Genomic DNA, 24,488 nt, shown 5'->3' on the forward strand with positions numbered 1-24,488 from the left:
CAACCGGTGACGCTCCGAGACGAGACTCCGCGACCCGTTGTAGCCCGCCGTTTGTCTCGGGATCCCTACCCGGGAGAATTTCCGCCGCGGAGCTAAGAGGTCCCGCTTCATCTTTACCGCGTACGACGATCGGTGGGGGCGCCGCCTCCCCAGCCGCCCTTTTTTTTGCCGACTCTAAAGCCGTAGATGGACGATCTTGCATTTCACGAGAAATAAAAACTTTCTCTTTACAGCCATTCCCAAGTTAAAATGACCTCCTCCCCAATTTAAATCGGGGCTCTCCCACTTCGGCAACTTTACGACTTGTGGACTTCAACTCCCAGAATTCCTCAACCAGCCATGCTGGGAATTGAAGTCTACAAGTCGTAAAGTTTGGATTCTGGGAGTTGAAGTCCACAAGTCGTAAAGTTGCCAAAGTTGGAGACCCCTGATTTAAAAGATGTTTCTCCACAAAGCCTGAAGGCATCCTTCCCAACATAACGCATTTAATGAAAAGCTATTCCTCTTGCTGCCTGGGGACTTCTGGGAGTTGAAGTCCACACGCCTTCAAGCTGCCAAAAGTTGAGAAACAACTGGGTTAAACTGACAGAGGATTTGAAAAGGGGTGGTGGTGGTTATGCAGTAGTAACCCCATTAGCGGGGGGAGAGGGCAGAGGGGGGCAGAGGACAAATTATCAGCAAAGGAACATCCTACAACAAACAGCTAGAGTTGCCGTTTTAGAATAAAACTATGGGGGCATTTTAAGGGCCAGATCTTGCCAATCGCATCCAAAGATTTATCTATATTTGAAAGACTGAACACTGGGCTTTTGACGTATTACAGCGGTCTCCAACCTTGGCCATGCTGGGAGTTGAAGTCCACAAGTCGTAAAGTGGCCAAGGTTGGAGACCCTTGACATTACAATTGCCGATCCAGCATAGTTGGTTGGAAAAGCTACCAATTCCAGGAATCTCCTGTGCCTTAAGGGAAATTAGAATCGGAGTCCTTAATCCCACATTGACGGGCCAGCATTCCAATATTGAATTATAACTTCCATTTATTCATGAAGACCTTCACGAATTCCTCTTTAAAAAGAGACGGGGAACAAACTTCTCCCGGAACCTTTGCGCGGCCGGTAAAGTTGCCGGAGGGAAATTGAAAGCCGTGGGCCTTTTTTTCCCCCTTCTTACGTAGGGAAGTCCTACCAGGAGGCGGGCGGCGACAGTGACGGAAGAGGGCGTGGCTAGCGTCGGAAGTTGCGCCTGAAGAGGGGAAACAACATGGCGCTGAGCGCGGCAGGTAACGCGGGGAGGGGGAGGAAGGCGTCGCCATGGCAATGGGCCTCCGGCCCGTCGACCAGCCTGAGACCGGGCCAGAGGCGATGGACAACGGGGAAGAGCAGGGGGGAGACTCGGGTTGCAGGCCCGGGCCTCGCCTCCACCGCGGCTTCCTCCTTCCCTTCCCAGGTCACGAGGACGCCGAATGGCAGCCGCCTTCCGAGGCCGAGCTGAAGGTGATCCAGGCCCGGCGCGAGCGGCAGGACAAGATCAGCAAGCTGATGAGCGAGTACCTGCTGAAGGGCTACCGGATGCTGGGCGAGTGCTGCGACGAGTGCGGGGTGAGCGAGGCCGCCACTGGGCATGTGCAGAGTGGCCCCGGTGGGAGACACACAAAAACACACACACCCGCCCTGACGGTCACGTTTAGTTTGGTTTACTTTATTGTCATGGCACCTCGTACAACGAAATGAAATGACGTCTTCAGTGTAGATTAGATTAGATGAACAGAGTTGGAAGGGACCTTGGAGGTCATCTAGTCCAACCCCAACCCCCCTCAATCAGGACCTTCCACCATTTCTGACCAATGGCAGACCAATCTCTTCTTGAAAGCCTCCAGGGATGAAGCTCCCACAACTTCCGAAGGCAACTTCTGTTCCATGGGTTGATTGTTCTCACTGTCAAGAAATTCCTCCTTATTTCCAGGTTGAATCTCTCCTTGGTCAGTTTCCATCTGTTCTTCCTTCTCTGGCCTTCAGGGGCTTTGGAAAATAGCTTGACCCCCTTCCTCATCTTTGTGGCAGTCCCTCAAATAGTGGAAAACTGCTATCCTGTCTCCCTTGGTCCTTCTCTTCCCTAGATTAGCCATGCCCAGTTCCTGCTACCATTTACCATATGTTTTAGCCTTCAGTCGCCTAATCATCCTGGTTGCTCTTCTCTGCACTCTTTCCAGAGTCTCAATGTTTTTTTATAGCGTGGTGACAAAACTGGATGTAGAATTCTAGCTGGGGTCTTATCAAGGCATTATAAAGTTCACTTTAACACATTAACAGAGTTGGAAGGGACCACCACCACCACCACCCCCCCGCGCGCCCTATCAGGAGACCCTACACTATTTCTGGCAGAGGGCAGTCCAACTCTTCTTGAAAGCCTCCAGGAATGAAGCTTCCACAACTTCCGAGGCAACTTCTGTTCCATCGGTTGATCGTTCTCCCTGTCAGGAAATTCCTCCTTATTTCCAAGTGTAATCTCTCATTCCGTTTCCATTCATTATTCCTTTTCTGGCCTTCGGGTGCCTTGGAGAATAGCTTGACCCCCTTCCTCCTTTCCGTGGCAGCCCCTCAAATATTAGGACACTGCTACATTATAGCTATAAAAATAAAAACACAAACACACATCCTTCACATGCTATATAATTGAAATTGAAAACCCCTGATATTGCATTCATATTGCACTATATAGTAGAATTCAATATAGTTACTGCCCTGGGATAGAAGCTGTTTTTCAGCCCATTTGTCTTTGTTTTTATTATACTGTACCGGCTACCAGATGGTAATAGTTCAAAAAAAAGGGTGCCCCTGAAGAAAGTAGTGGAGAAAAGAGGGTTTCTGCCTGAGGAAAGGGGGCAACTGATCAAACAAGACTAGAAGCGAGAACAATCAGGCTGAAGGAGATGCCCGGCTCCTGGATGCCATGGAGATGCCAGGCTAGGCTGTGCCTGGCTTCCTGGTGTTTCCGATGAACAGACTGCTTCTTTAAACTTTTCTTCAGGATGGCACAGATTGGGAATTGGTTGCAGGGGTGTAATTTGTGTTGGGCAGGCCCAGTATGAAAAAGCAGTTTCCTTCAGCAAGGGGTCGATGGGCTTTCCTTGTTCTCCCCTGCATGCATGCCCATTACGTGACTTTGGCAAAAAAAAAAAAAAAACCTCTGACTTCTACCCTTTTCTCTTCCCATTCCCCCCTCCCCCTTTGCCTTTTGGTCACTGAATTTCCTTCCAGACCATTTTGCTACAAGATAAGCAGAAGAAATTGTACTGCGTCGCCTGCCAAGAGCTTAATTCTGATGTGGACAAGGACAATCCAGGTATGGTGGGCAGAGGAAGCGGGGAGCTGTTTCTCTTATTCACCTGCCCCACTTCGTGCAGTGGTCCTCTCAGAGTATATTGCCCCGTTACCAAAATGGATAACGGGAGCTCTTCTGTGCTTCTGCAGCACCAAATGGGAACAGCTTGGGTGGGTGGGCATCACGACATAAATGGCACTCTGCAATAGCACTTAGATTTATATACCGCTTCACAGTGCTTTACAGCCTTCTCTGAGCGGTTTACAGAGTCAGCCTCTTGCCCCCAACAATCTGGAACCTCATTTGACCCACCTCAGAAAGATGGAAGGCTGAGTTGACCTTCAGCCAGTCAGGATCAAACTCCTGACTGTGGGCAGAGTTTGTTTGCAATTCTGCGTTCTAACCACTGGGAATGAAGGAAGGAAGGAAGGAAATGAAAAGGAAGGAAAGAAGGAGGAAGGAAGGACAATAGCAATAGCCCTTAGACTTATATACCGCTTCACAGCCCTCTCTAAGCAATTTACAGAGTCGGCCTCTTGACCCCCAACAATCTGGGTCCTCATTTTACCCACCTCAGAAGGATGGAAGGATGAGCCAACCTTGAGCTGGTCAGGCTCGACCTCCTGGCAGTGGGCAGTGTTAGTCTTCAATGCTGCATACTAACCAGAAGGGAGAAAGGAAAGGAAAGGAAGAAGGAATTAGGAAGAAAGGAAGGAAGAAAAATAGCAAGAGTGCTTAGACTTATATGCCGCTTCACAGTGCTTTCCAGCCCTCTCTAAGCGGTTTACAGAGTCAGCCTCTTGCACTCAACAATCTGGGTCCTCATTTTACCGACCTCGGAAGGAGGGAAGATTGAGTTGACCTTGAGTCTGATGAGATTCTAACTGCCAAATGGCTGGCAGCCGGCAGTCAGCAGAAGTAGCCTGCAGTACCGCAATCTAACCACTGGGCCACCACAGCTCATGGGACCTTCCAACTCTTAACCCACTCACTGCGTTGGTAAATCATAAATTCTGAAATGCAGTTCGTCTGCGAAAGGAGCTGTTAGGCGGGTGTTTTGTGCAATTGCTGCTTCAGATAAAAACTTGCACATTTTGTGCTGCTCTGACAACTGAAGTTGTTTTTGTGCTGTTCACTTTGCAAGTGGGGAAGGGACACACCCCACCCCACCCTTTTTCTGCTGTGTCTGGAAGCATCTCGAGTACCCATTTGCTCCTGGAGAATCCGGGCAGATTTTTCCACGCCATACGAAAAGATCCCTGGACTTTTCAGCAGCGTTTGCTGTTGTTGAACCCGAAAGCAACAGCCTCATGATGCCACCTCTTTGATCTTCTCTCTCTCCCTCTAGCGCTCAATGCCCAAGCAGCCCTTTCCCAAGTGCGGGAGCGCCAGCTTGCTGCCAACACAGATGAAATGGCGTCACGCCCGGAGCATTGCGAAGGGGCAGCTTTGGGTCTCCGGTCAAACGCTAACCCTGACCCGGCCCTCCCGGTGTCCACTGCTGCCCCTAATGCCCCCTTGGCACGCAGCACCCTGGCTGCGGCAGAAGAGACCATTCTACAGAAGATCGACTGGGCAAGCCAGCATCTCCAAGAAACTACCTCTGTCGAGAGGAGCATCCAGTTTTGTGCACTCATCCGGGCCTGCACGGATGCTCTCAAGGGCATCAGGGAGCTGCCACAGTGAGGATGCCCCGGCTTGTAACGGCAGTGCCAGGCCTGGCATGGAGTGTAGGCCATGCTTGGGGTGCCAAAGGATTTCCCCACCACCACCATTCATCGTAAGGTCTGGGTGATTTCAATATGACTGGGCTCTCCATCCTGATTAAAATGTGAGCTTTTTTCCCCACCCCCTTATACAAATTGTCCTGATGTTTGAGGAATGTTTCAGAGGATTTGCACGCGCTGATCTATCTAACCCGGGACAAAGAAAGGATAGATAAAAGGGTTAAACTGGTTTGGGGAAAGGTTATGTTGGGGTTAGCAACCATCTTAGGCACCGAATTTGGGGCTCCTCTATACCCTTCAGCTTAAATCCGCTCACCATCCCGCTTGCCTGATCCAAAGATTTGAGGTTATTAGGACCTCTGTTGTGTTGTGGTGTATTTTTTTTTTTTTTTGGGTGAAGCATTAAACGTTTCAAATTTCCAGGCACAAGATCATGATTGTGTGGTGTCGAATCTTCGCTGTTGTGAAGGAATCGGGTTTGGCACATGCTTTTGCCCCCCCCCCCCCCATGGCGTCTTAAAACTTTTAAACTTTAATAACCAATAGTTGGGATGCGGTGGCTCAGGGGCTAAGACCCTTGAGCTTGTCGATCAGAAAGGTTGGCAGTTTCAGTGGTTTGAATCCCTAGCTCAGTGTAATGGAGTGAGCTCCCGTTCCTTGTCCCAGCTTCTGCCAACCTAGCAGTTCGAAAGCACGTAAAAAATGCAAGTAGAAAAATAGAGACCACCTTTGATGGGAAAATAACCGTATTCCGTGCGCCTTCAGTGTTTAGTCATGCCGGCCACTTGACCCCGGAGACGTCTTCGGACAGCGCTGGCTCTTCGGCTTTGAAACGGAGATGAGCATTGCCCCCTAGAGTCAGGACCGACTAGCACCTATGTGCAAGGGGAACCATTACTTTTACCTAACCAATACTTGAGAAAAAGAAGCTGTAAGCTAAGAAATGGAGCTTTCTCCTCTCAGGCATCTTGGACATTCTAGAAAATAAAATTAAATCAACTCTGAAGATACCTTGTTCCTCTGAATGACACTTTGATGACAAGTGTCACTTAAGAGGAAGAATGGGAAGTGTGACACTTGGAATTGGTCAGATATGGTTGAATATAGGTAAAGTCCTTGACTTAGGAAGAGCAACTGAGCCTGCAATTTTGGTCATAAATCTGGACAGTCGTAAAACAGGTCACTGTGGCTGCACCCAATTTTACGACACTGTTTTGTTTTGCTATGGGGGATTTTTCCCCAAGAAACTGGAAGCTAATTTTCCAGAAGGAAAATGCTGGAAATTGTGGCTACGGGATACTGCAAACGGTTATAAATGCATTGGAGGCTATTCAAATCTGTATTGTAAGTCTCTCTTCTCCGTGTAACTCTGAGCTAAGTGACTGGTCATAAGTCAAGTTCTACTTGTAGGAGTATTCCTACTTGTGAGATTCCCTTCTGTCAGAAGGACCAATCAAAAACAACCAATTGATTAGATTAAAAGAGTTGGAAGGGACCTTGTAGGCCATCTAGTCCAACCCCCTGCTCAAGCAGGAGACCCTACACCACTTCCAACAAATGGCAGTCCAGTCTTTTCTTGAAGGCCTCCAGGGATGAAGCTCCCACAACTTCCGAAGGCAACTTCTATTCCATGGGTTGAAGGTTCTCCCTGTCAAGAAATTCCTCCTTATTTCCAGGTTGAATCTCTTCTTGGTCGGTTTCCATCCATTATTCCTTCTCTGGTGCTTTGGAGAATAGCTTGACCCGTCCTGTGGCAGCCCCTCAAATATTGGAAGATGCTCTCCTGTCTCCCCTGGTCCTTCTCTTCCCTAGACTAGCCAGGCCCAGTTCCTGCAGCCGTTCTTCCCATGTTTGAGCCTCCAGTCCTCTCATCATCCTGGTTGCTCTTCTCTGCACTCTTTCTAGAGTCTCCACATCCTTTTTATAGTGTGGTGACCAAAACTGGACGCAGTGTTCCAAGTGTGCAGGATTTCTTAACCGCAGCAATTTTAAGATGCGTCAACTTCCACTCCCAGAACTCCCCAGCCCTCCCCTCTCGACTTGTATGGCTCTTGTGATTTTCATGTATTTTAATCATGTGTACTGTGTTTATGTCCCCTTTCCCCCCTGAGTTGTTCGCCGCCCTGAGTCCCTCCTGGAGAAGGGCGGCATACAAATAAACTAAATACAAATACAAATACATGGAATTCTGGGAGGTGGAGCCCGCCCATCGTAAAGTGGCAAAGCATTCTAGGGTGCGGTTAGGAATGCCCTTGCTAATTCTTTCTCCCAATTAGGTTAAGCCTATTACATGGCACAAGGTCGTAAGCACGGAAGGCAAAGAATACAGTTGGCTGGCCGTCTTCGAGAGCTGCGGAGTGGGAGAAACGAACAAATGTACAAGTTTTTGTGGTCTCAAAGGATAACTAAGTGGAAAGTGGCTGGAAAAGCAGGGATATTTTGCCCTTGCCTTGATCTTCTGAAGGGATGCAATTCGGACATAGATTTTTAGCCCAAAACAAGGACAGAGAAAGGCCGCAGTGGTGTCGTTTCTCCTGTGGACTACTTTGAAACTGGGCTCTGCAACAGTTCTGGATTTCCTGGCTAGAGCGGGGCAGGGGCAAATATTCGTGGCACCCATTAGTGTCGTCTTTAAACTGGGCTTTAGGCTGATTGGTCAAGCTTGGCATTGTCCTTCAAAGGACCTTCACACCCAAGTCTGGGCAGGACAGGAGGCTCTTATTCTGGTCTCGCCCAGATGCCACTCTTCGGACTCAAGGAAAGAGGGCGACCTCTCTTTCCAGAAAGTGGACCCACAAATTTGACAACCCCCCCCCCCAAGATTGGACCCGATCCATCTTTTGCCCCTTCAGCAGCCGACCAAAATTGGGAAAGTCTGGCATTTCCTTCCCCGCTTGGCCACACCGAATCCGGGCCCTGTTGGCACAACTTGTTAAATCTCTCTGGCGGAGTTCTAAGAAGCAACTCAATTAAACGATAGGCGGCATCATGTAAACAGGTGCAATTCCCAAATTAAGAAGAAAGAGAAAGAAAGAAATTAGGAGGAGGGAGAAAGAAAGGGAGGGAAGGACAGAAGGAAGGGAAGGAAGGAAAGGGAGGTTGGGAATGGAAGGAAAGGAGGGAAGAAAGGTAAAGAAAGAGTAGAAGGAAAGAAGGGGGAGGAAGGTAAAGAGAAAGGGAGGGATGAAAGGGGGGAAGTAAAAAGGAAAGAAGTTAAAGAGAAAGGGAGGGATGGAAAGAAAGGAGGGAGGGAGGGAGGTAAAAAGGAAGGAAGTTAAAGAGAAAGGGAGGGAAGGAAAGAAAGGGAGGGAGGTAAAAAGGAAGGACGTTAAAGAGAAAGGGAGGGAAGGAAAGAAAGGAGGGAGGGAGGTAAAAAGGAAGGAAGTTAAAGAGAAAGGGAGGGAAGGAAAGAAAGGAGGGAGGGAGGTAAAGAGAAATAACAGGATGGAAAAGGGAGAGAAGGAAGGGAAGGCGAAAAGAACGGAGGCAGCGAAGGAAGGTCAAATGGAAAGAAAGCAAAGGGAGGAATAGAGAGAGCGAAGGAAGGAAGGAAAAACACGGCAGAAAGGAAGGAGACAGAAAAGGAAGGAAAGAAAGAAAAGGACAGAGGAAAGCAAGGAAAGCGCTTGGTGGATCTACCCCGTGGATCCCGGTCGCGGCAGGTGGGGAATCGTGCCCGGGGCTCCGCAGAGGCTCGCCCAGCGCAGCGGCTTCTGCCCCGCCGAGCCAGAGGCTGCGCTGCCTCCCGGGCCGCCCGGCGGGGCCCCTTTAAGCCGCTGCGGCGTCCTTGCGGGCGATCCGGGCGCAGCCGCCGCCGCAGACAAAAGGCCGGCGTGCAGCCGATCGGGCGCTGCAGCAGCCGCGGGGGCCGAGAGTGCCTCTGAGCATAGGCCGAGTGCCCCCTCTCCCCCCCTCCAACGGCCATGAGCTGCTCCCCGCCGGAGCCCCCGGTCAGCCAGGCGTGCGCGCTGGAGGGGCTGCCCCCGCTGCCCAAAGGGCTGAGCGGCATCCTCAACTCCAGCGGCGGCTCGTGGCGCGAGATCCAGAAGGTCTACAGCAAGAAGTCGCGCATCCAGGACGACCTGCGCCAAGCCCAGGCGGCCCCCGCCGGGGAGAAGCCCCCTGGGACCCCCCTACGACCCCCCCGGCCCGCCAACCTGGATGCCGCGCTGGCCGTGCTGCGCAAGGAGATGGTGAGCGATGCCCGGGGCGGGGGGGGCTTCTGATGGCTTTGCATCCCCCTCCCCAAAAGTCTCTCTGGGTTGGGGGTCCTTTGAGATGCCCAGCTCTACTTAGGGGGAACCCCCCCTCACCTGAGCCCACCTTGCAGGGGTGGACGGTCAGAAAACACCCATTTCCCACCTTGCCCACCCCGAGGACTTAGGGTATTTATTCCCAGAGAAACAGACTTGGGTGGGGCCTTGGAGGTCATCTAGTCCAACCTCCTCCGCCCCAAGCAGGAGACCCCCTACACCATTTCTGACAAAGGGCAGTCCGGTCTCTTCTTGAAAGCCTCCCAAAACTGCTGAATAATAGAATGATAACCGAATAAGAAGAGTTGGAAGGGGCCTTGGAGGTCATCTAGTCCAACCCTCCCTCCGCCCCGAGCAGGAGACCCCTACACCGTTTCTGACAAACATCAGTCCAGTCTCTTTTTGAAAGCTTCCAGGGATGAAGCCCCTACAACTGCCGAATAATAGAATAAGAACAGAATAAAAAGAGTTGGGAGGGGCCTTGGTGGTCATCTAGTCCAACCCCCTCTGCCCCAAGCAGGAGACCCCCTACACCATTTCTGACAAAGGGCAGCCCAGTCTCTTTTTGAAAGCTTCCAGGGATGAAGCCCCTACAACTGCCGAATAATAGAATAATAACAGAATAAGAAGAGTTGGGAGGGTCCTTGGAGGTCATCTAGTCCAACCCCCTCCGCCCCAAGCAGGAGACCCCCCTACACCATTTCTGACAAAGTGCAGCCCAGTCTCTTCTTGAAAGCCTCCCACAACTGCTGAATAATAGAATGATAACAGAATAAGAAGAGTTGGAAGGGTCCTTGGAGGTCATCTAGTCCAACCCTCCCCCCCCCAAGCAGGAGACCCCTACACCTTTTCTGACAAACGGCAGTCCGGTCTCTTTTTGAAAGCTTCCAGGGATGAAGCCCCTACAACTGCCGAATAATAGAATAAGAACAGAATAAAAAGAGTTGGGAGGGGCCTTGGAGGTCATCTAGTCCAACCCCCCCCCCCCCGCTGCCCCAAGCAGGAGACCCCTTACACCATTTCTGACAGAGGGCAGTCCGGTCTCTTCTTGAAAGCCTCCAGGGATGAAGCTCCTACCACTTCCATTCGATCCATTCATTTCATTTCCGCACCTCCCCTCACACCCTAAATTTGCTGCCACCCTGTTTCTTTCGTTGCGGGGGGCGGGGGCGGGGGGGCGACAACACGAAAGCACCCCTTTTCCCACGGCTCACCCGGCTGCAAACCAAACCCTTTTTTTTTTAAAAAGCACCTTACAAGGAATAGAGGCACCTTTGTAGGAGAGGCTGGGCTGGGAGGCTTTGAACCCGGGGTCGGTAGGACTTGGAAGCGGGGTACTCCCCCCCAAAAAACAATGAGAGGAGGCGGTTTGTGAAAAATTAGCCTGGGGTGTGGGAGGGGGCCGGCATGTTCTACAAGGGATCCCACTTGCCCCACGAAAAGGCTGTGAAAGTTGCAGGTCTAAAATTAGCCCCTGGCATTATGCCAAGGTCTAAATTTGGTGCAGTGGGGGGGGGGGGTTCTTGGTTTATTCAAAGTTATTTGTTTAATTTCTCGCCTGTATGGCGAGAATAATAACTCAAGGCAGCGAACATCTCCAGCACAACTGACTTCCTCCTTATTTTGCCCGCAACAACGACAACCTTGTGAGGTGGGCTTGACAGACAGAGGAGGGTGGGGGGAAGAGAGAGAGAGAGAGGCCAAGAACTCACAGACTCCTGGTGATTGGCCCAAAGTCACCCAGCCGGCTTTCAGGACTAAAGAGGGACTAGAACTCACCATCTCCTAGTGATTGGCCTAAAGTCACCCAGCCGGCTTTCAGGACTAAAGCGGGACTAGAACTCACCGTCTCCTAGTGATTGTCCCAAAGTCACCCAATTGGCTTTCATGTCTAAGGCAGGACTAGAACTCACGGACGCCTGGTGATTGTCCCAGAGTCACTCAGCTGGCATTCATATCTAAGGAGGGACTAGAACTCCCAGTCTCCTGGTGAATGGCCCAAAGTCACCCAGCAGGCTTTTATGACTAAGGCAGAACTAGAACTCACTGTCTCCCGGTGATTGGCCCAGAGTCACTCAGCTGGCATTCATATCTAAGGAGGGACTAGAACTCCCAGTCTCCTGGTGAAAGGCCCAAAGTCACCCAGCAGGCTTATATGACTTAAGGCAGAACTAGAACTCACTGTCTCCTGGCATGGCCCAAAATCACCCATCTGGCTTTTAGGACTAAAGAGGGACTAGAACTCACCATCTCCTGGTTCCTAGCCCGGCGCCTCAACCAGTAGACCTCATCGGATGGGCGTGGTTTCGGGGTTTAACCGCACAAAGGCTCTGCAGTGTAGGCAAGGAAGAGGGGGAGAGCTGGGACTTCATCCTCCTGGGGTCCCATGGTTGGTAATTTCAGGGCGGGGGGCGGAGTTCACTTGATTGGGCCCCCCCAACCCCATCAATGCAGAGAGAGCTTTTAAATCAGCCGAATAATAGCCGTGATTATTCATTTGGGGAAGGGGCACAGTTGCCAGGCCATTGAGCGCCTATATGATTGAACGGACACATTCATATTAGTAAATCTTGTACTTGTACTTGACGCCTCTTCACCCATCGTGGGTATAGGCGACTTCCATGGAAATTTGACGCCACTGTACGGCGATCCATGGAAGCTGTTTCGGCTGGATATACCCAAGGGGACGCCAGTCCCAAGGGTCGACAGAGCCCGATTGGTGGGAACGGGGGGCACCACGTGAAGGCCGGGTTGTCGTTTGATAGTTGAGAGGCTTTGCAATAAACGTTGCAATGTATATTTTGCGCATCAACTATCCTTGCCCGCCCAGTAAATCTTAGTGTTTAAATGGGTAACATTTAAGGAGGAGGAGGAGGAGGAGGAGGAGGAGGAGGAGGAGGAGGAGGAGGAGGAGGAGGAGAAGAAGAAGAAGAAGAAGAAGGGGAAAAGGAGGAGAATGGAGGAGGATGGGGACGAGGAGAAGGAGGAGAAGACGAAGAAGAAAAGGAGGAGGATGGGGAGGAGGAGAAGAAGAAAAGGAGGAGGAGGGGAAGGAGAAGAAGGAGACAAGAAGGAGGAGGAGGTGAAGAGGAAGAAGAAGAGGGGGAAAAGGAGGAGGAGGAGAAGAAGAAGAAAAGGAGGAGGAGGAGAATGCAGGAGGATGGGGGAGGAGGAGAAGAAGAAAAGGAGGAGGGGAAGGAGAAGGAGACAAGAAGGAGTGGGTGAAGAGGAGGAGGAGGAGGAGGAGGAGAAGAAGAAGAAGAAGAAGAAGAGTAGTAGTAGTAGTAGTAGTAGTAGTAGTAGTAGTAGTAGTAGTAGTAACAACATCCTAAGCCAAGATTTTGTTAACCATATTATTAATTCCCTGGGTCCTTTGTGTGCTTGCATACATATGAGCAACCTCCTGCTTGAGCAGTGGGTTGGATTAGAAGACCTCCAAGATCCCTTCCAATTCTGTTATTCTGCTAAATAGACGGAGTTGTATTTCAAAGGGAAGTTGAGACTTTCCGGAAACCTAAATAAAGAGTTTTAGAGAATGGAAAGTAGTTTGATCAGAGTCAGTCATGGTTTTCGACACCCACTCTCCTAAAAAAAAAATCAGAGATAACAGGCACCCATAGACAAGAGAATGAGCAGCATATAAATAAAAATAAAGATGACTGACTGAACTACAGAAAGAATGGCAGTGTTCCCACAACCGGTTTGTCTCACCTGAAATGAGATCTGGATGTTGAGACTCTAGAAAGAGGGCAGAGAAGAGCAACAAAGAGGATTAGGGGACTGGAGGCTAAAACATACAATGGACGGTTGCAGGAACTGGGCCTGGCTAGTCTAGTTAAGAGAAGGACCAGGGGAGACAGGAGAGCATCTTCCAATATTTGAGGGACTGCCCCAGAGAGGAGGGGAACTTAGTTTTTTTTTAATTATTCGTATTTGGGATTTCACTTTCATCCAAAGCAATGAAATTAGATAGGGGAGAAAAAATTAACAGTTCAAAACCTGTGCAGTACAAGGTTTTTTTCCACTAGAGGGTAGCAAACTCCCACAGAACTAATTTAAAACGTTTTGTGGATTTCAAAGCTTGGCTGATTTTATTCTAAAAAAAAGCAAGATTGTCTAACTTTGGCAACTTTTGAGACTTAAGGATTTCAACTCCCAGAATTCCCCAGACAGCCATTTTGTCCAATTTGCGGCTGACAAAACCACATCCAGCTTTATACCCCTTAGTTGTTTAGTTTTTGTTGGTTTGTTTCTTTATGGGACTTGAAGTCCACCCATCTTAAAGCCTGCTGGCTGGGGGATTCTGGGAGTTGAAGTCCACCCATCTTAAAGCCTGCTGGCTGGGGGATTCTGGGAGTTGAAGTCCACCCATCTGAAAGCATGCTGGCTGGGGGATTCTGGTAGTTGAAGTCCACCCCTCTTAAAGCATTCTGGCTGGGGAATTCTGGGAGTTGAAGTCCACCCCTCTTAAAGCATGCTGGCTGGGGGATTCTGGGAGTTGAAGTCCACCCCTTTTAAAGCACACTGGCTGGGGAATTCTGGGAGTTGAAGTCCACCCATCTTAACGCACACTGGCTAGGGGATTCTGGGAGTTGAAGTCCATCCCTTTTAAAGCATGCTGACTATGGAATTCTGGGAGTTTTAGTCCAGACGTCTTAAGGAATTCTGGGAATCGAAGTCCACTTGTCTTACGTTGGTCAACATTGCCAAACACTAGAAAGTTGCAGTTCTTGCGCTTTCCAGCTAACCGGCCCCCGGTTTGAATCCCGGCAGCTCCACAGCTCAACGTTTGCTTTCCGTCCCTTCTGCAGGTGGGGCTCCGACAACTGGACATGTCCCTTCTTTGCCAGCTGTGGTCCCTGTACGAGTCCATCCAGGAGTTCAAGAGCCTCTTCCAGGACATGTCGTCTTCACTCCACTCGGAAGGCAGCCTGGCTGCCGAAAACGGCTTCTCGGACGAGGAGGAAGATTTCGACCTGGATCCGTTAAGTCCGGATGGGCCCCGGGAAGCCCCTCCGGCTCAGCAGCTGCGCTTCCTCCAGCCCCAGAACTCTCGAGATCAGTGGCTTAAGGATTCTTTCCATATTGCCATCTGAGCCAGGCGTGGGAAACCACCTCGGGAAAGTCTAGCTGGGATTTTAGGGTTTGGAAGAAGCTATCCTGGAACGACCCCCAGCTTCTTTTCAGCTTTTGACTTCGTTCCTGGGCTTTCTCCCCCCACCCCCACCCCCGGATCAGGTTTCCCTGGATAAATCGACAGGATTTCTTTGGCCTTTTCCAAAAAGAGAGGCTTGCAGGGATCCAATTTTGAGATTTGTTTCTCCCGTTTTGGGATTGTCTCCGAAAAAAGCATCGGGGGAAAAACGCAGGAAGGGTCGAAATGTCACCGGAACATCACTTGAATTTCCTGGGAATAGCAATAGCAATAGCAGTTAGACTTATATACCTCTTCATAGGGCTTTCAGCCCTCTCTAAGCGGTTCACAGAGTCAGCATATTGCCCCCAACAACAATCCGGGTCCTCATTTTACCCACCTCGGAAGGATGGAAGGCTGAGTCAACCCTGAGCCGGTGAGATTTGAACAGCCGAACTGCAGAACTGCAGTCAGCTGAAGTAGCCTGCAGTGCTGCATTTAACCACTGCACCACCTCGGCGGCTTGTCTCCCCCCCACCCCCCATCACTGCCCTCTGGCAAGGATCTGGGGTCTTTTTCCTCCAATTTCCAGAGTTTTCAGCCCACGCGGAGGACAAGACCCCCATCTGGAATTGAAGGCAGATTTGGGGAAATGGAAATGCGTTTTATTTCTTCGGTTAATGACCAGCAACACTGAAATACTTTGTGATGATTTTTTCCCTGGGAGAAAAACAGAGGATGGCTTTGTGTCTCTTCTTCGGGATGCAGGCCTCTCCCGGGTTAAAAGTTGAGTTTATCTACCTGTCCTTGCGTGGAGATGCGCGGGTCGCCTCTGAAGCTCTTTCGATATTTAGCGAATGAGGAAGGCTTGGCTGCATCTCTGCAAGATTCAGGCCCTTCCCTTGCCTCTTTCTCCTTCTTCTTCCAAAACTGCCAGGTTTCTTGTGACTGAGTGGAATTTGGGGGGGGGGTGCTGGTCCTTTTTGCTCCCCTGCGGTACTAACGGCATTCCCTAAAAGGAGTTAAGAACTGCACACAGTGGCCGAGACTTTTCCTTGTCCAGAAGGCCTGGGTTTAATACCTTCCAATCTACCTAATAGGAATCCTGAGGACTAGGAACTTAATTTCTTTTTGAAACAGGGACGGCCAGTCCAGCGTGCATTCTGAGGACCCAAGCTTTGGGCAAGGACCCTAAAACATAAAACTATAGACATTTGTATTGCAAATGTATTTACTTTCACTTTCACTTTTACCTTACTTTCCTTACTTTCCTTTCCTACATTTTATTTTACTTTATTTTACTATACTTTCCTACACTTTACTTTAACTTTTTTTTTTTTGCAGCTGAAACTTGCAAGAATGGGATGACTGGGTTAAAAATGTAGGGGAGATTGGGTGGGTTGAAGGGAGGGTGGGGGGTGAAAAACTCTTTAATGCACTTTCTTTTTGCTTCTGGCATGTGGCTGCTGAAAACTTTTAGCATAAACCTAGAATAGGGCTGGCTGGGAGGTGTGAATTGCCCCCCACCCCAGTGGGTTTGATTTAGCTTTGATTTAGCATATCAAGGTGGCTCAGGGGCTAAGACGCTGAGCTTGTCGATCAGAAAGGTCGGCAGTTCGCCGGTTCGAATCCCTAGCGCCGCGTAACGGAGTGAGCTCCCGTTCCTTGTCCCAGCTTCTGCCAACCTAGCAGTTCGAAAGCACGTACAAAATGCAAGTAGAAAAATAGGAACCACCTTTGGTGGGAAGGGAATGGCGCTCCGTGCGCCTTTGGCGTTGAGTCATGCCGGCCACATGACCACGGAGACGTCTTCGGACAGCGCTGGCTCTTCGGCTTTGAAACGGGGATGAGCACCGCCCCCTAGAGTCGGGAACGACTGGCACACATGTGCGAGGGGAACCTTTACCAACATATCAGAGGAGCCATAGATTTAAGCTCCGATTTAAGGCTTGGGGCAAGACTTAAATCGTTAAGACTTAAAAAGGACTCATGCAGTTTATTCAGCCGAGAGGTGTGTTTTGCAGAAATGTGTGAATCTGCCACAGGTAAGCCAGGCAAATAGGTTTTTTTGCATGATAGGCTAGCTTCCTTGGGGGGGGGGGGGAATAACGCACCCCATTTTCTCCTCCTCAACTGCACCCTGAGATGAAATAGTGAGGAATGTTACTATAGACAACATTTATTTGGGATTGTTGTTGTCTTTTTCTTTTTTTAAATCTGATCCATATTGCCTTGATTGGATTTTAATAATTGTCCTACTGCCCCTAGCGGGGTTACCTTGGCTAAATATTTAATTGCATTTAGTTTTCTGATATGATGATGATGATGATGATGGGTCTTCAGAGGCTTGAAATAAATCCCCAGCGCGTTTGGGAAGAGGATAATGGGCTGCAAAAGGTTTGCTTCTCCTCCTTCCCATCCTTTGAAGTGTTGGGAGAAATGTCCATCTGGGTTCAAGTGGGGAGAAAGAAACCGGAAACATGGAGGCTGCTTGGAAAGATGGTTTAATGGTGGCCAGGACCACATGGGTTTTTTTGGTCCTGGGTGGGGGGAGAGAGAGAGAGAGAGAGAAAGTGACAGAGAGAGAGACAAACACACACACAAAGAGAGAGATAAAGAGATAGACAAAGAGACAGAGAGGCAGAGAGCGACACAGAGAGAGACAGTGACAAAGAGAAACACAGAGAGACAGAGAGCAACAGAGAGAGACAGTGACAGAGACAGAGAGAGAGACACACACACAGACAGAGCGACAGACACACAGAGAGAAAATGACAGAGAGACACACAGAGAGATAGGGAGAGACAGAGAGAGAGACAGAGCGACAGAGAGAGAGGGAGAGAGAGAGAGTGACAGAGACACAGAGAGAGACACAGAGAGCAACAGAGAGAGACAGACAGAGACACAGAGAGAGAGAGAGAGAGCGACAGACACAGAGAAAATGACAAAGAGAGACACACAGAGATAGAGACAGAGAGAGACAGAGCGACAGAGAGAGAGGGAGAGAAAGTGACAGAGAGAGACAGAGACAGACAGAAACAGAGACTGACAGACAGAGAGAGAGAGACAGAAAGAGAGACAGACAGACAGAGCAATTTATACCGTTTCTTGGGCCCCGCCTTGGAGCTTCCTGTTCCTGTGTAAGAAATGTATCCTGATTGGTTGTCAGACTCCCATGGGGCCATACAGGGGTAACTTTATAGTCTTCTGAGTCCCAAGCTTGGTTGAGCCTTGCTGGGTGATGTAATCTCCCCAGGTGCCAGGTGGTGAGTTCTGTTGCTAGGTGGGTAGAGGGCGAATCCTACCTGTGTTGGATCTTGGGTGAGGGCTTTTGCTTATGAATAGGCCTAGCTCTCTCTTTATCTCTTGAGTCCGGTCATCTGCTGTGGGCTGTTGAGGAGGGTGGGGGCTATTAAGAGTGAGTCTGCTTCCTGCCTCTAAAAAAACCCACGTTTCTCCATTTCTCATCCAGGGAAACTATAATATTCTGCCTTTTTAATATTTCCTAGAATATTTCATTCTTCCAGGAGAGAAGAAGACAACGTTGGATAGTTCATGAATATTTTGGGAAGTTGGACAGGCCATTCCCCCCCCCCCATGGCAATAAAAGAGGGGGAAGCGCGAGAAATAAAGGGGCTGTCTCTTGACCAAAGGGCCGGAGTGTGTTTCATTCCAAGCCGCGAGTTCAGAGCTTGCAAAGTGACAGGAATCTCAATGGAGCTTGCAAAAGCCCTGGCGGTGACCTGGATCTCATTAAAAACATCAGGATTTCTGGAGGGTAAAATTCTGGGCAGCAGTGGACAAATCTGTCTCCAGGTGTGGTGGCTACTTCCGGGTAAAACAGGTTCAGATTAACAGAGTTGGAAGGGACCTTGTAGGTCATCTAGTCCAACCCTCTGCCCAAGCAGGAGACCGGACACCATTTCTGGCAGATGACAGTCCAGTCTGTTCTTGAAAGCCTCCAGGGATGAAGCTCCCACAACTTCCGAAGGCAACTTCTGTTCCATGGGTTGATTGTTCTCCCTGTCAGGAAATTCCTCCTTATTTCCAGGTTGAATCTCTCCTTGGTCAGTTTCCATCCATTCTTCCTTCTCTGGTGCTTTGGAGAATAGCTTGACCACCTTCCTCCTCTCTGTGGCAGCCCCTCAAATATTGGAAGATGCTCTCCTGTCTCCCCTGGTCCTTGTCTTCCCTAGACTAGCCAGGCCCAGTTCCTGCAACCATCCATCATATGTTTGAGCCTCCAGTCCCCACATCATCCTGGTTGCTCTTCTCTGCCCTCTTTCCAGAGTCTCAAAATCCTTTTTATAGTGTCGGGACCACAACTAGATGCAGTTCTCTGGGTGTGGTCTTACTAGGAGTTTATAGAATGGTATTAGTACCTAACTTGATTGTTAATGCAGTTTAGGATTGCATTGGCTTTTTTGGCTGCTGGCTCCTATTTAGCTGGTTGTCTACTAAGACTCCAAGATCTCTCTCCCAGTCACTGCTATTAAGCCTGGTTTCACCCAGTCTATATGTGTATTTCTGGTTTTTCTTGCCTAAGTGGAAGACTTCACTTTTCTCTACGTTGGATTTCATTTTGTTAGCGAGGGCCCAGGGTTCAAGTCTGTCAAGACCCATCTGGGTCTGGAGCCTGTCTTCCGGAGTGTTGGCTATTCCTTCCAGCTTAGTATCATCTGCAAATTTCGTAAGTTCCCCTTCTAAACAGCTGGAATGCCAAGATTCAAGGCAGTCGACATTTTATTTTCGTCCTCCTCTTATCCCCTGCTTTTCAGGAGTGGGAAAGGCCAGCTGTGACCTGGAAATGTACTCTGTGCATGCTCAGGTGTGCTGTTTACATTCTCTCTTTTCATTTTGCACCCTAGCCAAGTGAGACTTTAAGGAGCCCCAGTTTGAGTGAACTTTCACCTCCTTGCCCTGGATTTCTTTTCCACCTCTGGAGCACAGAAGCCGCCTGGGGCCCTGGGCCATTGTTTGTGGTTTCCTGTTGTGTTTGCAACACACAGAACAGCTACAATGGGACTTGGGGTTGGGCGAAATCTGGGTTTCTCAAAGTTGGAAACAAAGAGAGGGGTGAACGTCAACTCCCAGAATTCCCCAGCCAGCAAGTTTGCAATTCTGGGAGTTGAAATCCACACATCTTAAAAGTTGGAGAAGACGAGAAACTTTGCTCCAATTACAGATAGCTCTCGACTTACGACCCAAACGGAGCCCAGAGTTTCTGTTACTAAGCAAGACGGTTGTTCAGTGAATTTTGCCCCTTGCCGCCGCCGTTAAGGGAATCCCTGCAGTGCTTAAGTTAGTCACACAGCCGTTAAGTGAATCCGGCTTCCCCCATTGTCTTTGCTTGTCAAAAGGTTGCAAAGAGGGAATCGCCTGACCCTGGGGCACGCCGCCGTCATAAATAGGAGTCAGCGTCTGAATTTTGATCACATGGCCACGGGGATGCCACGACCGTCGTAAGTGTGAGAAGTCCTCATTCCCTTGTTCCGTTTGCGGGAAACTCTTGGGATTTCTCTCTTCACCAAACCGGGGTGAAAAATTTCTCTTGTCATCTCAGAGGGGGGGGGGGGGAAGCAAAATTTCTCAGGAGCCGCTTCGAGCCGCCACACCCGTCTTTTGCATTCGGTTTTGGCTTCCTGCTTTTCTTTTCTTTCTTTTTTCACCGGGAAGCCAGGGAAATGACTCATCGTTCTCAGCCTGGCCTAATGTTTTAAAAACACACAAAAAAGATGTGGACCTTGAGCGGTGCAAAGTTAAAGGGAAAGAGAGAGAGAGAGACGAAGAATTCCACGTGAGGGCAGAGGTGTCCTCTCCTGCCCGTTGGATGTCAAACATCCTCAGCCTGTTGGCCTCGTGGCTCCCGGGATGGGGAAATTTGTAATAAACTAGGCGATAACCTGGCGTTGCTCCAGTATTTATTTATAGGGGGGAAATACCCAGACCACACGTAATTTCTAATGTTGGATTTTCCCTCTTACCAGAGGGAGCCCCCTTATGGGGTACTGTGAAACCGTTAACTTCACTGTGCTGTACAGTAGAAGCCATTTTACAGGAGTACAGTAGAAGCCATTTCACAGCAGTACAGTAGAAGCCATCAGTACAATAGCAATAGCAGTTAGACTTATATACAGCTTCATAGGGCTTTCAGCCTTCTCTAAGCGGTTTACAGAGTCAGCATATCACCCCCACAGTCTGGGTCCTCATTTCACCCACCTCGGAAGGATGGAAGGCTGAGTCAACCCTGAGCCGGTTGAGATTTGAACCTCCAAACTGCAGATAACAGTCAGCTGAAGTGGCCTGCAGTACTGCACTCTACCCACTGCGCCACCTCGGCTCTAAAAGTACAGTAGAAGCCATTTTACAGCAGTGCAGTAGGAGCCATTTTAAGGCAGTACAGTAGAAGCCATTTTAAGGCACAACAGGCTGTATCTTAACGGAACACACACACTGAGGGTTGTTATGGGTGTCTTACCCCTAATTGTTTCCAGAGAGTAAGTCATCTGTGTACCAGGTTTGGTTGAAATTGCTCAAAGCGTTCCAGAGTTATGCACACACACAGAGCCATTGTTATATATAGAAGGGGGGGGGAGAGGAGGAGAAGACCCCCCTCTTCTTGGTGGCAGCTCCTCAAATATTGGAAGACAGCTATCGTGTAGGACAAGAAGCAATGGGTGGAAACTAATCAAGGAGAGAAGCAACTTGGAATTAAGGATAAATTTTCTGACAACGAGAACAATTAATCAGTGGAACAGCTTGCCACCAGAAGTTGTGAATGCTGCAACACTGGAGGTTTTGAAGAAGAGATTGGACAACCATTCGTCTGAAATGGTATAGGGTTTCCTGCCTAAGCAGGGGGTTGGACTAGAAGACCTCCAAGGTCCCTTCCAACTTCTCTTCTTTTCTGTATTTTTACTATATATTCTCTTCCAACTCTGGTGCTCTGTTGTTATAAATTTCAAATATCATCTATTTGTGTTTGAACACACACAGACCCCCCCCACCCCACCCCTTTGGGGGGGGGGTGCGTTCCCGGAGTAGTATCTGTCCCTCGGTTGCTAAATTTGGGGACATGACAGCCACGTCAATCCGGGGAGCAAAGCTGGAATCCAGGATCGGCTTACAGGTTCTTTATTTATCTCGCCTGAGCCAGAAACGAAGCCTCCGAAAAGGCAGAAACGAGGGAAGGAAGGAGGGAGGAAAAAGAAAAGGCGAGGCCGGCTCGAAAGGAGTTTTTTAAAATTTTATTTTGATTTATGTGTATTTCTTTTCATCCTCCTTTGCACGTATACATACTGGCGGTTTTTTTTTCTTTTCTCCTTTCTTTCCAAAAGGCTGCCAAAGCAATTAAATCCAGGCAGCTCCATATGACCTCATGCTTTCCATCGGAGGGAGTCAGCATGTAAGGAAAAGGCTGGGGAGGGAGGAGGAAAAACCACCGCAGGCCAGGCTGGTAGGCAGGGACTCTTAGGCCCGTGTTTACACACCACCCTTGACCGGGTTACCGAATTAAAGCAATATTCAGTGACCTGGAGTTTTTAAAAGTTAATCGGCTTGCCTTGAACCGGGCAGGTTTTAAGTTTAACTATCTCAAGTGATTTTCCTGGACAGGTGTATGTTTGTGGGTGGTTTTTTTTTTTTTAAAAAAAAATTTCCCTGCAAACCTGGGATTTCCTAGTGGCCTCCCATCCAGCTCCGATGTGGGGGGGGGGCACGACGACTCCATCTCTTGTGGGTTGGACTAGATGACTTCCGAGGTTCCTTCCAACTCTGTTGTTCCGTTCCATTCTATTCCAGTCGATATTTTACATTTTGTTCTATTATTTTACAGAATAACATTCTATTCTATTCTATACTATGTTTTCTACTCAATATTTTACATTCTATTCTATTATTTAACAGAATTAACAGAATAACATTGTAATGTATTCCATACTATATTTTCTATTTTATTCTATTCTATATTTAACATTCTATTCCATTATTTTACAGAATAACAGAATAACATTCTATTCCATACTACATATTCTATTCTGTTCTGTAGTTTACATTCTATTCTATTATTTTACAGAATAACATTCTATTCCATACTATATATTCTATTCTGTAGTTTACATTCTATTCTATTCTATTCTATTCTATATTTTCTATTCTATTCTATATTTTACATTCTATTTCATTATTTTACAGAATAACAGAATAACATTCTATTCCATACTATATATTCTATTCTATTCTGTAGTTTACATTCTATTCTATTCTATATTTTACATTCTATTCCATTATTTTACAGAACAACAGAATAACATTCTATTCCATACTATATATTCTATTCTATTCTGTAGTTTACATTCTATTCTATATTTTACATTCTATTCTATATTTTACATTCTATTCCATTATTTTATAGAACAACAGAATAACATTCTATTCCATACTATATATTCTATTCTATTCTGTATTTTACATTCTATTCTATATTTTACATTCTATTCTATATTTTACATTCTATTCCATTATTTTATAGAACAACAGAATAACATTCTATTCCATACTATATATTCTATTCTATTCTGTAGTTTACATTCTATTCTATATTTTACATTCTATTCTATATTTTACATTCTATTCCATTATTTTATAGAACAACAGAATAACATTCTATTCCATACTATATATTCTATTCTATTCTATATTTTACATTCTATTCTATATTTTACATTCTATTCTATATTTTACATTCTATTCCATTATTTTATAGAACAACAGAATAACATTCTATTCCATACTATATATTCTATTCTATTCTGTAGTTTACATTCTATTCTATATTTTACATTCTATTCTATATTTTACATTCTATTCCATTATTTTATAGAACAACAGAATAACATTCTATTCCATACTATATATTCTATTCTATTCTATATTTTACATTCTATTCTATATTTTACATTCTATTCTATATTTTACATTCTATTCCATTATTTTATAGAACAACAGAATAACATTCTATTCCATACTATATATTCTATTCTATTCTGTAGTTTACATTCTATTCCATACTATATTTTCTATTCTATTCTATAGTTTACATTCTATACTATATTTTCTATTCTATTCTATTCTCTTCTCAATAGTTGTGGCATGAGGTATCTCCCCTCTCTTCCCCCCAAAGTTAAAAGTTCTTCTTCTGTTATTCTTGCGGGGAACTCCCGTCGGGGGGCGTGGCGTCCCCCGTCCACGCCCCCTTCCTCGGCCCCGCCCCCTCCCTCCCGGAGCTCCGGCGCGCCTCCTTCCTCCCTTCCTTGCAACTTTCTGGCTTCTCTCTCGCCGGGACTTCCTCGCTGGGGCAGCCGTCCGGAGGGCATGGGACGGCGGTGAGAGGACCAACCTCGGGGCGGGGGCCATGAGCTCCGTCTGGAAGCGGCTGCAGCGCGTCGGCAAGCGGGCCGCCAAGTTCCGCTTCGTCGCCTGCTACCAGGAGCTGGTGGTGGAGTGCAGCAAGAAATGGTGAATGGGGCCCCGCGTGGGAGTGGGCGGGGGTGGGGGTGCAAGGATGGAGGGTGGGTGGGAGAGCTTCGTGGGTCCCCCCCCCCTTTGGAGCCCTTTGGAAAGGCGCCCCTTGGGCTGGCGCACAACGCCCCGGCAAGGTAGGACAGGCGAGGCTGCAGAGCTCAGCCCCTCTTGGGGGGGGGTAGGTCTCTCTTGGGGGCTTAGCAGGGAAGAAAGGACGCCACCCCCATATTCTCCCCCCACTCCTTGAAATCTGGGGACAGATTTTTGGGCATTGATCCCCTTTTTCTGGGTTTTTACCCCACCCCTAGAGGAAATGAATCCTCCCCCAAAGTCTGATTTTATTTTTATTTTATTTTATTATTTTATTTTATTATTTTATCTTATTGTATTTTCTTTCATTTATTTTATTATTATTTTAATTTATTGTTTTAATTTATTTTATTTTGTTTTATTTTGTTTCATTTATTTCATTTATTTCACTATTTTAATTTATTATTATTTTATTTTTTATTTTATTTCATTTTCTTTTAT

The 24,488-nt window shown here is 47.9% G+C and overlaps 3 protein-coding genes across 4 annotated transcripts in view; all 3 read left to right on the plus strand.

The window, feature by feature from the left end:
- The first annotated feature begins 1,174 nt into the window (after nt 1-1,174).
- On the plus strand, nt 1,175-5,477 carry ZNRD2 (zinc ribbon domain containing 2). The gene is made up of 4 exons (XM_032233986.1): nt 1,175-1,279; nt 1,447-1,598; nt 3,258-3,342; nt 4,670-5,477. The coding sequence occupies exons 1-4, from the start codon at nt 1,261-1,263 to the stop codon at nt 5,005-5,007; spliced, it is 594 nt and encodes a 197-aa protein (XP_032089877.1). The 5' UTR covers nt 1,175-1,260; the 3' UTR covers nt 5,008-5,477.
- Nucleotides 5,478-8,875: 3,398 nt separating this feature from the next.
- FAM89B (family with sequence similarity 89 member B) lies at nt 8,876-14,761 on the plus strand. The gene is made up of 2 exons (XM_032233987.1): nt 8,876-9,241; nt 14,113-14,761. Exons 1-2 carry the CDS (start codon nt 8,972-8,974, stop codon nt 14,395-14,397), a joined length of 555 nt encoding a protein of 184 aa, XP_032089878.1. The 5' UTR covers nt 8,876-8,971; the 3' UTR covers nt 14,398-14,761.
- Nucleotides 14,762-23,700: 8,939 nt separating this feature from the next.
- The window catches only part of EHBP1L1 (EH domain binding protein 1 like 1), a 50,323-nt gene continuing 49,535 nt past the window's right edge, over nt 23,701-24,488 (plus strand). For both annotated transcript variants that reach the window (XM_032233975.1, XM_032233977.1), the window contains exon 1: nt 23,701-23,951. In XM_032233975.1, coding sequence (XP_032089866.1) covers nt 23,848-23,951 — 104 coding nt within the window. In that variant the 5' untranslated portion in view covers nt 23,701-23,847. The remainder of the gene's footprint in view (nt 23,952-24,488) is intronic.

This window comes from Thamnophis elegans, chromosome 17, assembly GCF_009769535.1.
Source record: "Thamnophis elegans isolate rThaEle1 chromosome 17, rThaEle1.pri, whole genome shotgun sequence".
In the NCBI taxonomy this organism is placed as follows: domain Eukaryota; kingdom Metazoa; phylum Chordata; class Lepidosauria; order Squamata; family Colubridae; genus Thamnophis; species Thamnophis elegans.

Bases quoted from the DNA above. Each gene is read 5' to 3' on its own strand.
- FAM89B (XM_032233987.1), top strand. From the start codon at position 8,972: ATGAGCTGCTCCCCGCCGGAGCCCCCGGTCAGCCAGGCGTGCGCGCTG. The intron at 9,242-14,112 runs GTGAGCGATGCC...TCCCTTCTGCAG, and splicing joins CCGTGCTGCGCAAGGAGATG to GTGGGGCTCCGACAACTGGA.
- ZNRD2 (XM_032233986.1), top strand. The intron at 1,599-3,257 runs GTGAGCGAGGCC...ATTTCCTTCCAG, and splicing joins AGTGCTGCGACGAGTGCGGG to ACCATTTTGCTACAAGATAA. The intron at 3,343-4,669 runs GTATGGTGGGCA...CTCTCCCTCTAG, and splicing joins TGTGGACAAGGACAATCCAG to CGCTCAATGCCCAAGCAGCC.